This window comes from Centroberyx gerrardi, chromosome 20 (genome assembly GCF_048128805.1).
Source record: "Centroberyx gerrardi isolate f3 chromosome 20, fCenGer3.hap1.cur.20231027, whole genome shotgun sequence".
NCBI lineage: Eukaryota > Metazoa > Chordata > Actinopteri > Beryciformes > Berycidae > Centroberyx > Centroberyx gerrardi.
This window is the reverse complement of record NC_136016.1, coordinates 16916858-16928158: the sequence shown is the minus strand read 5'-3', so window position 1 is coordinate 16928158 and position 11301 is coordinate 16916858. Positions and strand designations below refer to the sequence as shown.

The 11301-nt window shown below is 40.6% G+C and overlaps 2 protein-coding genes across 2 annotated transcripts; one reads left to right on the top strand and one right to left on the bottom strand.

The window, feature by feature from the left end:
- The first annotated feature begins 2446 nt into the window (after positions 1-2446).
- fgf21 (fibroblast growth factor 21) lies at positions 2447-4134 on the top strand. Its single transcript, XM_071907346.1, has 4 exons — positions 2447-2594; positions 2715-2792; positions 3208-3311; positions 3844-4134. The coding sequence occupies exons 1-4, from the start codon at positions 2447-2449 to the stop codon at positions 4132-4134; spliced, it is 621 nt and encodes a 206-aa protein (XP_071763447.1).
- Positions 4135-7387: 3253 nt separating this feature from the next.
- On the bottom strand, positions 7388-10946 carry LOC139918038 (potassium voltage-gated channel subfamily A member 7-like). The gene is made up of 2 exons (XM_071907297.2): positions 10263-10946; positions 7388-8342 (listed from the first exon to the last, which is right to left on the bottom strand). Exons 1-2 carry the CDS (start codon positions 10944-10946, stop codon positions 7437-7439), a joined length of 1590 nt encoding a protein of 529 aa, XP_071763398.1. The 3' UTR covers positions 7388-7436.
- Between the last annotated feature and the right edge of the window lie 355 nt (positions 10947-11301).

Here is an 11301-nt window from a genome sequence, read left to right as displayed (position 1 = left end):
ACAAAGCCTTACTCTTCTTCATCTTAAATGTTTTGGCTGAACCGAGGGTGAACTAACAGCATTGGAGATGGTCCAAGTATTTTTGGAAGAAGAACAACACAAACGGGAAGAGGAGAGTTCTCATTAATGTTCTTTAGCTCAGTGGTTCTCAAGTTTTCTGGCTCGTGATCCCTTAAAACCAAGAAATGCCTGCTCACAACCCCCGTCACAGGCTGCAGACGCAGAGTGGTGAACAGTTCAACCAAAGACCAACCAAACCTCTTCAGGTCGTTTCATAGAGGCTTAATACTATTCAGTATGTCAAGGAAAAAGCAAATAAAAAAGAAAAATCAGAAAAAATAGACATGATAATAAGTTTGTAAAGTTGTTGTTTTTTTTTCATATCCCATAAATCGTCTCATGAACGCCTAAAATTATCTTGCGTTCCCCCTGGAGGGTCCCGGCCCCCAGGTTGAGAACCAGTGCTTTAGGCAAGTGAAAGGTAATACATAGTACATGTGTGTATGCTCAAGGGATGACAACATGAGAAGTATGTGTACCTATGAATGAATGAAGGAATGAATTAATTCATTTTATATTTTCTTGTCATGCCACATGGGATTACATGGCGCTGTTACTAATTAAACCTCCAGTTTCACTCCACAAAAAAATCTTTCTCCCCAAAATACAGTCTAAACAAGACAGAAAGAATTCGTTTTAATTTTTTTTCAATTTCAGTTTAGTTTCAGTTTTCAGTGTGGGTTTGGTAGTTCTAGTTTAGTTTAGTCTCATTTTTATTTTTATTTCAGTCTTTAGTTTATTAGTAAACCATTTTATTTTAGTTAGTTTTACAAGTAGTTTACAATAGTTTTCATTCAGATATCCTTTTTTCAAGAAATCTCATTTTTATTTTTATTTCAGTCTATGACAATGTTTAGTTTTCATCTTAGTTTTAGTTTTTGCTTACTATAATAACCTTGAACCCCACACATACCTGTGAGTGTGCAAGTGTGAGATTGTGTGAGTGTGACAGTTTGTGTGTGTGTGTGTGTGTGTGTGTGCGTGTGTGTGAGAGAGAGAGAGAGAGAGAGAGAGAGAGAGAGAGATAGAGTGCGTGTAAAGATGCATGCAAGATGCACTAGTGACCACAACCAATGATCAGTAATAATAAACATACATGAAAATTCACAAGCCTCAAGCTTTCATACATCAAAGCTGTTGTTGAGTATCGTGACACTGAAAGGAGAGTGGGTAATGCTCTGTGCTGCATCGTGTTTTTACTTTGCAGGTGACGTAGTGCCTCGAGGCCTCTCTCGTGTCTGCACAGCTGCAGTCACGTAAACACTTCTCTGATGCTTATGAACTTAACTTCCGCTGTTTCTCCTCCCTCTCTCTCTCTCTCTCTCTCTCTCTCTCACTCTCTCTCTCTCTGTCTCTAGCTCTGTCAAACACACACGCACACACATAAAAAGAAGATAAACACAACTGTCCCCAACATCACTGGAAGTGAGTAACAATTTACAACGTTTTTTTCCACAGTAGATGACGTTGAATGGGATATTTTTGCAGTTGTGAAATGTGTATATTTTGAAGTGGAAATGGGGAAAATACTCCCTCAGTTACTGTAAGTTGATTGGTGTGAACATGAGTAAGCACTTTTACCAATATTTGTCAAGGCAGACCGTCAAAAATATTGTCTTTTCTTATAGAAATATTGAATACATGAATTGACATTGCAATGTTAAAATGCAATAATGATGGAATGATTCATTTTATTGTAAATCTGCATTTTTGGACTAAAAAAAATTATATTTTGACTCTTCAACTAAAAAAAGTGTTGCTTGTATAGGAAAATGTTCACAGCCATTTAGGAGAACACAAAATTCTCCCATGATGTGAGAATTTGATGATTCTGTTAAGTGAAACAGGAGAATCTATACTCAAAATTTGCACATACAATAATACAGTAATATTTCTTATAGATAACCTCCAGAATGATGTTAAACCAGTAGTTAGAAGTGGGTAAATAGTGGAAACAGTGGGAATACCGAAAATCACTGTGTGCACATTTCTTTCACTGTGCTAATTGGTTTGTATACATTTTTCCGAAGACCACTTGAGGCCCTGATGGACTTGTAGCTTTGAGGAAAAACTTGTATAATTTACTGGACCAGGAAGAAGCCCATACATAGCACACACAACTCCCTATGAAATCATGGTTTTATTTTCTAGGAATCTGTCTGACTCATCTCTCTGTTAGTCCCATTAAGTCTAGGACCTCCTTCTCTGTGGCCCCCACACACTCCTTTATAAGGGCCCAAACTTTGCTCCGAGTTAGAATTTGATCAAACAGGCAACTGTACATTTCCTGTCTATTTATTCATAAGCTATTTATTTTGTATTTATTATTTATCTATTATTATTTATCTTTTTTATCTGGAAATTGACTCAGAGTCTCTTCTTCTCAATGTCCATGTTTCCACACACTTGCTTCTCTTTCTTCTCTGCCTTTCTCTTCATCATTCGTCTACCTTTCTCTCTATCATTTTACATCGCTGACTCCAACCCAATTTTGGCCTTGAGCGATCAAGTCAGAGAGAGGCACCTCTACACAGGTATATTCATAACACATGGGACTAACAATGTGTATGGGATCTGAATAATACTGATGAGATGGTGTGCTCGCTCAAATACTTTTACGTCTTCCTTATGCTTAATTATTTCTTTTGTTGCAGATAATCACAGGAGAGGGATGTATCTGGAGATGACCGCAGACGGGAGAGTTTCAGGAAGTGCTGCTCAGACTCTTCACAGTGAGTGTTTGGCAGACAAGTCAGAGAACATACTTTAATTCAACTCTTTTTTTCCCCTTTAAAATGTGCATATTCTGCATAAATTGATGTCGATAAAATGTGGGATATTCTAAAAAAACAAACAGTTAAACAGTTAACAGTTAAACAGAAGACGCAACGCAAAGTAGTGGTTATATTTCTTTCTTTTTTGTCTTTTTTTTTTTTTGAGTATTTTTTTTTCGGAATTTTTGCCTTTATTTGAAAGTTGACAGTGGAGATAGACAGGAAAGATTGGGAGAGAGAGGGGGGTGACATGCGACAAAGGTCCTGGGCCGGTATATCTCATTTTAATGCAGCAAAGACTGTTTGCTATACAGGATCGATTTTTGGAGCAAAGTCACATTCAACTTATTTATATATGTTTCTGTGTTTCCAGGTGTGCTGGAGCTGAGGTCAGTTCAACCCGGCCAGATAGTCATCAAGGGACTGTCATCGTCTCTCTATCTCTGTGTGGACAGTGGAGGCCATTTGAGAGGACAGGTAAGCAAACTAGAACTACAATACCCTAAAGCAGTGGTTCTCAACGTGGGGTCCGGAGGACCACCAGGGGTCCTTGAGGGGGTTCCAGGGGGTTGATGAATTGTTTAACTTCACCATTATTTAATTTACAAGAAGTTAACACAATTAGAGAATGTAGAAGAATGACTATTTTGATCATAGTTTCACTGTTATCTCTCTACCTACAATCCAGATAGCCATGGAATTCTGGACAAAATCATAACTAACAATAAAAATATTCTGAGATTTGCGTCCGAGAGGCAAAAGGTCAAGTCAAGGTCTGTCGCTCTAATGTGGACTAAATTAGGGGTCCTTGATATGAAAAAGGTTGAGAATCACTGCCCTAAAGCCTTCCTGTCTTCCACTGATCTTTGCATTTGTGTCGTACTGGTTAAAAAGTAAAACAAACAGGAGCATGAAACCATTCTTGTCTATGTCAGAATTGAGAAGCACTGCTATAGAAGGAAACAAAGCAAAAAAGAAATTCACCCACATGTTGCACTGTCAATTTCAGAGCCACTACACAGAGGCTGACTGCACCTTCAGAGAGCTGCTGCTGGCAGATGGATACACCCGTTTCCTTTCCTCGCACCATGGGCTTCCTGTGTCGCTGGCATCGAAACATTCCCCAGAGCGGCACGACCTCCCCTTTACTCGATTCTTACCCCTCGGGAATACTTTGACAGTGGAGAGTGTGTCTGAACAGCTTCCAAGAACTCAAGAAAGTTTCAACATGGACTCAGATGATCCTCTAGGAATGGGCCTAAACTCTGTGGTCAGTCCTCAGTTCTCAATGGACAAGTAAAGATGAACGAGAAACACAGAAAATTAATTCCACACTGCACAGATTCTATAAGTCTATCTGTAGATTCATACAATCTCACTTTGTTGTCCTGGTTGAAAGTATAGATTACTTGATCTTGATTTTAGAATCCAGTTAAATTATGGTGTTGATTTGTTTAAATTCCATTTCTGCAGTGCAGGATGATGATGCTGAATTTGTATCCTTTTTGTCTTCAACATCTGATATTAATGTTATTCTAACTTATTTGGTGTGTTTTTCATATTGTCTTTTATAAGCTGCATTACATTGACTGTCTCTCATTCAGCTCAGCTGTCAGCTCATTATTAGTAGTTTGAGAGCATGTGTGTATGTGAGTAAAACATGGCCCATGTTGCCAAATAATGTTGATCTTGATATTATGGCATGTGAAGTCCAAGGAACTTATGAATGTACTACTTCTATATGACTACCAGAAAGGAAAATACAATTTCTGAATGCAAATAAATGTAATATGATATAATAAACTGTTTAGTTTCATCTCTGCACTTCTGCAACACAGTTAAGAGTATAAATGCAAACACTGAGGCAATGATACAGCAATTTGATAATGATATATCACTCAGTAAAACAAGCCAGGACAGGTCAATTCAGTGAGTTAAAGGAGAATACACACCTGCTGGCTGGTCCTAACATTACTGCTGATCTACCACAGCTCTCATAGGAGAAAGGAGTTGGGAAACATGCTTCTGAGTCTTGTATGTGTGGGCAGGAGCGCTCTCTAGTGGACAAATAAGTCATGATATTTATCAGAGCTTGACTCAAGAAGTGGCTGTTCTGACAGATTTAAAACAATATGCTCAGTAATGAATACATATTGTCTTGGCCATCTGGTTATTTGAATTTTCTAGGCTATATTTTGTAGCTTTTGGTTTGGGTAAACCTGAAACATAGTTTTTTGGTTGTAAAAATGCATTAAGCCAATGGCACTGTCCTGCAACCTGCATTATGTGAATGTTCTTGAATGTAGCAGTTGTAGTTTGTAGCTACATTAGAGTAGGTAGCTACACTAGATCGCTAGCTAGCTAGTTAGCTTACCTAGATCATTGTTACCAGCCTGGCCTCTCAGCTGAAATTCCTCTTAAAAAAAAACCTTGCATAAAAAAAGCTGTGCATAACACAAGCTATAAAGTTGTTGTTGTTTTTTCACCTTGACTTGTGACTATTTCTTGATTGGTTCAGCAGGCCCAGTTTTCACAATTTAAAAAGTCATAATAGCTTCACTGTCCACATAGCTCACTTCATCCAAGATTATAGGCTGCATGTTTGCTAAAAGAAAAATTGTAGAAAATTCCATGTATTTTATTTCCATGTATTTTTGTCATGTCAGTGGACAATATTGTAAGTTTTGACACAGACTGATAAGGGCAGGTTATGGCATTTAGTTTACATGTTGGCCTAACTAGATTTAATGACACGTTATATGTTCTTGGCGCTGTTTGACTGGCAAGCAGTTCCAGGTTATCGAGTTTCAGTGTTGTTCATCCTACAAACTGTTTATTTCAGTTTTAAGAGCAGACAAAATGCTTCTCCAAAATTTGCCATTCACTGAGTGTGTAATTACTAACAGTTAATGAACAAACGAAACAAAATATTAAGCCAACTTACACTAGCAATGTTACATTAGCACACATACCGTTCCATGCGTCACCATCCTGTTCTGGTGGAAAGGCTTATGTGTTCCAGTGAACTTGAGAGCAATGCTGCTGGAAGTTACTGTAGCTGCTGGAAAGGTCAGTCATGACCGTACTAGAGTCAAAGACAATCTGTCTCAAACTCAATCTGTCAGGACACTGTGATCAATGGTTGTGTATGATTAAGTATAATTGTTTTTCTCCAATTTAATGTATCACATATACCTCATACACTAAATTAACAGTGCAATACCAAACTGCCTACTGATTTAAGAAGGGTTGTGCCAGTAGTATTGCTGTCAGTGGCGTCTTGCGCATGATCTTGTGAAATCACTCTTCCTATGATAATGACACTTTCCCACTATTCCCAGTAATTATCTGCTCATTTATGACTGATTCAATTTTGTGGCTGTGAAGTTTACATGACTTGGTAATTGATTGCTCGTTCTGCTTAAGATGGATTACATGTCTTTTCCAAATGACATCTCCTGGGTAAATCAGCATGCAAAGGTCAAGCTATATCAGCTGTACAAAATATGACCAAAGGGATTTTTAATATGCCAAACAAATAGAGATTTGGAAAATTGACTTCATTTACAGCCTACACAGTAAACAAGAGCTCATAAAAGGTTACGTTTGACTCTGCTGTTGCAGGCGGTGCTGGAGCAGCCCACACTGCAGCTAGTTACTTTGAAGATTTTGACTTGTGGACTACAACTACTACAGCATCTTATCCTTGTGCAATGGTACCAGGATAAGTTTATTTCTTTTCTGCAAATAATCGTCACCACAGGGTACACACAAATAACACAGCATCTTTTAAGAAAATTAATAAAATAGAATCTTTATTAAAAACAATTATTACACAATCCAGCAGATAAATACAGGCCTTTGGCATTAGCAATCAAAATGTTCCTCTTTTAACTCCAGTGGGTAACAATGTGTCAAGTGATGCTATGGTGTTATACATTCCTTTTAAAAAGGTTATGCCAGTCATCTCAGGTGAACGGAAATGCTGGCACATAAGCAAAAACTATAGAAATGTTCACTTTACAAGTTATTTTAATCTATTTGCTATGTCTGCTTTCTATGACTGATATGACATATCCACATTGCCAATAAATCTGCTTCCATTTAAACATTAAGGCACAAAGTGACAGTACTAAGACATTATAGTTTCAAGGCACAGAAATTCAGAAAGTCGGTTTCATTTCAAACACAAGCTAATAGGATTAATCATTTACAACTCATCGGTTCATTCATATCATGACCCTGGAAAGTAATACTCACTCACAGTAATTTGTTTTTCTCTTTCTTGCTTATTTGAAACTCTATCATGCAAAAGTTGGCTTTTCAGTGACAACTCTTGTTTTTTGAATCGCCGACCCTTGTAGAAATCATGAACACTGTAAGAACATTAAAAGGCAATTAAGGGTTGTCTGGTGTGTTAGTAAGTGTATTAGTGTTATATTTATGATTTCATTTCACACTTTTTACCAGTTTCTGTTTGCTAGTCTCTCTTCAGACTCTCTGGACTTATAAACTCCTCTTTATTCACTCTCTTTCATTCATTTTGTCTTTTTTCCTTTGATGTCTTTGTGATAAGGGTGCATAGCACAGTCATCCCCTCTGTTACACCTGAGTAACTAGTGGTTCTCTTAGATACATATTCCCCCCTCTGGACTCTCTGCTCTGCCCTGCACACAGTCCACCCAACAGAGTCCCATTCAGAGGGTTGCAGATGCCTTCGATGGCATAATAATCTCCCTCTGGATCGCCGTCCCCTTCCTCTGTGTCCTCCCCTTGTGGCTCCTCGTCATCCCACAGTGAGGTGTTGACGTGGGTGTATTCGGTCCGGTCCTCGCATTCAGTCTCGCGATGGTAGAAGTAGCTAAAGTTGGACACGATGACAGGCACGGGCAGCGAGATGGTAAGCACACCGGCAATGGCGCACATGGAGCCCACCATCTTGCCCCACACCGTCTCTGGGTACATGTCGCCGTAGCCCACTGTGGTCATGGTGACCACCGCCCACCAGAAGGCGTGCGGGATGCTGACGAAAGATGTGTCGGTGTGGTCGGCCTCGGCAAAGTAGATGGCGCTGGAGAAGAGGATGACGCCAATGAATAGGAAGAAGATGAGCAGGCCCAGCTCGCGCATGCTGGCCCTCAGCGTCTGACCCAGGATCTGGAGGCCCTTGGAGTGACGAGACAGCTTGAAGATCCTGAAGACCCTCACCAACCTGATGACTCTGATGATGGCCAAGGATGTGGCTGGAGTGGCGTCATTGTCCTTGGCCAGCTCTGTTCCCAGCGTGACAAAGAAGGGCAGGATGGCGCTGAAATCAATGATGTTCATGACGTCCTTGAAGAAGAGCGGCTTACTGGGGCAACAAGCGAAGCGCATGAGGAGCTCAAAGGAGAACCAGCAGATACACATGGTCTCCACCAAAAAGAAGGGGTCCTGGAAAACGCTGGGCGGAGGGGGCATGGTGTCTGATATGTTCTTTGGTTGGGAGTGGTACTTGTAAATGTATTCCTGAAGGGGAGGAGACAGGACAGAGGACAGGGGAAAAAGAAAAGATGTAGTTGTAAAATATAGCCTATAAGTATCACAGTAACAAGAATCAACTGTAATTTTATAGACATGTTCTTCAAACTAGAGAATAGTGAATTTCAATTTGTCCATTTTCCCTTAAAACAGGTTGATTGCCCCCAATTCGAATGCCAACTTAATTTATGCTATACCTATTTACTTGTATGTTAATTTCCAAACAATTTCTGACATGTTATCTTTGTGATGTTCTGATAAAGTAATCAATTTTATGAAAAAGAACCATATGATCCACCATCTCATGAGTCCATTTTTTTGGCAACATCATAAAAGCGTTTGACATGTGTGGCTTCACATTTCAATCATAGTTATCCCAATCTCTCTGTCAGTCCACCTGTCTTTCCATTTTTCCCTGTCAGTAAGTCCAAGCACTGGATAGTGGCTGTTTTGTTTCAAGCATATTATATTTTCCATCAAGTCATAAAGTACGTAAGTAAAAAAAAGGATGGTGTGAATTAGAAAATGAGATCTCTAGCATGCCGCAATGTGTAATATAAATCAAAGTAACAAGCTGGCTCACTTAAATCTACAGTAACTTATTCCTCATAACGTTCAGTAGCAGGTCAGTGACAGTGTTTATTAATAAAGGCGGACTATCTATGTGTTGATGTGCTCCTAGGGCTCTCCTAAGACTATATATAGCCCCTTGAGATCTCCAAAGAGAAACATGAGAGTGCCCCACTACACCACTCCCCATCCATCTCCACCTTCATCGCTATCCCATCACCCTGGCCACTGCAACCGCGCAACATTGCCAGCGCGGTTGGGACTGCCGCTGACTTGGACAGGAGTAGGTTACAGTAGTTTCCTGGCAGCTCCCTCGTGCAAAGGCAGCGAGGCCTAGCGCAGCAGCCCTAGAGGAATGTGTTAACATGACACAACGAATGTCACTTATTCAATGAGACCTTTTCTGTCTCTAGATCTAAGCCTCAGGAAGGTGTCAGCTCACCTTTTGCTATGTGTTTGGTCACTTGTATGACCTTTCGTTAACACACCTGGCTGTCTCCTTTCCTTTCTCTCCTTTTTTTTGTATTCCAATCTCCACCCATTTCCCTGTGCCCTGTACCCTCCCTCAATCCAAGTGTATCAAATTTAACAGCCGACTAAAATAATCACGCCATAAGCCTTCCTGTGTCTCTCTCTGGTCTGCTTCCAACCATATTGGCCAATAGTTGTCTCTATGTCAATATTTTTTCCTCTTAACACACTGTAGTACTCACCAAGTGTGTGTTTACCTAAACACCTGCTGTTACTGATATCATGTTTCCATTTGACACATATAGTCACACATCCCATTCAAGACCATGAGGGACATCCAGCTTTGATTTGGGCTGTCTTACAAATTCATTCAGCAGTAAGTCACAGAACTTCACAGCTCTATTTTAACAAGTGACATTGAATGGATTAGTTCCATATTCAACATGGATTCATCATACAAACTGTTGGAAAAAGATTGATTGGTGTTTGGTTCAAAAGAAATGCCCTGTTCAAAATGACACGTTGCCCTCATCTATCTTCTTTGTTATCCATCCTATACCTTTGACCCCGAAACATATTCAGTACAAAATTTAGAGTTTAATTTAATAAAAGTGAAATTGTAGTATTTCACTTTGTCAATGACATGTTCAGTTCTTCCTATTTGCTGATGTTACCCTTCTGAATGCCCTCAATTGAGTTGCTTAAAAGGAAGATACTTACCGTCACCTCTCCTCACAATATCATCCACTCGACTTTCCTGAAATTTCAAAACCCTGAAAACCTCTCAACGCTCCATCCTTGACATCTCACTTTATATTCATCTGACACTGACTCACGAACATACAGTGCTTTCTCCACATTCCCTACCTCTCGCATCTCTTTTTCGGTCCTGAAGTCGGGCAGTGTCTCCAGACAGAAGATGAGGATGGACACCACAATGACCATGACGCTGATGATGGCGATGATGCGTGCGCCCGACGAGGACTCAGGGTGCTCGAACAGCATCCACAGTCTTTTCTGGACTTCGTTGGCTGGCAACGGCCTCTCCTCCTCTTTGGGGAAACCTTCATCTTCCTTGAAGCGGTTCATGATATCCTCTCCCAGCTCGTAGAACGTCAGCTCGTCCATAAAGATGTCCAGCGGTACGTTAGCAGGCCTCCGAAGCCTCCCGCCTGACTGGTAGAAGTACAGAATGGCATCAAAGCAGGCCCGGTTGCGGTCCAGGAAGAGCTCGTTCCGTAGTGGGTCAAAGTATCGTAACCGCCGTCGGGGGTCACCAAGCATGGAGTCAGGGAATTGGGCTAAGGTGCGAAGCTGAGTCTCATAGCGCATCCCTGAGACATTGATGGCCAGCCTTTCACTCAACGCCCATCCGCTCCTCCACAGTGACCCAGAACGCCGGCTCTCCTTCTTCTCCTTCTCGTTCACTTTGACCTCCTTCTCTCCTTTCTCCTCGGTGTTGAGCTGGTTCTTCAGGTGTTTATCGTTCTCCCCATCGTTATCTTTCTTTCCACCTCCTCCTGCATCTTCCCCTCTGTCACTGCTCTCCATTCCTGTTTGTTAATCCTAGGCCAGGGAATTCTCCACCTCACTGCCCTCCGAATTCGTAGAACAACTGGCCTGAACTGGTCGAACCCTGTCTGAAACCAGAGTGACAGTTCCATGAATGGATTTACTGCAAGAGTAATAAGTAAGCAGTTGTTACAGCCTTTTTATGATGAAAAAACTACAGATGGCATTAGAAGCAGATGGCTGAAGGGGAGATACTGCGGCAGTGTCTGGCTGTTCAGTAAATACTTTCCATCACAGAGAAAAACACAGACCTTCACCCAAAAACAAGCTTAGACACCCTCTAAAATTTCACAGAAATGTTACTTTAACTTATTTTATTTTTCAAGAACAAAGG

Coding starts and splice junctions, on each gene's coding strand:
- fgf21 (XM_071907346.1), top strand. CDS start 2,447: ATGTCCATGTTTCCACACACTTGCTTCTCTTTCTTCTCTGCCTTTCTC. Junction 2,793..3,207: donor TGCTGCTCAGACTCTTCACA/GTGAGTGTTTGG, acceptor CTGTGTTTCCAG/GTGTGCTGGAGCTGAGGTCA. Junction 3,312..3,843: donor GAGGCCATTTGAGAGGACAG/GTAAGCAAACTA, acceptor TGTCAATTTCAG/AGCCACTACACAGAGGCTGA.
- LOC139918038 (XM_071907297.2), bottom strand. CDS start 10,946: ATGGAGAGCAGTGACAGAGGGGAAGATGCAGGAGGAGGTGGAAAGAAA. Junction 8,343..10,262: donor CCGAAAAAGAGATGCGAGAG/GTAGGGAATGTG, acceptor CCTCCCCTTCAG/GAATACATTTACAAGTACCA.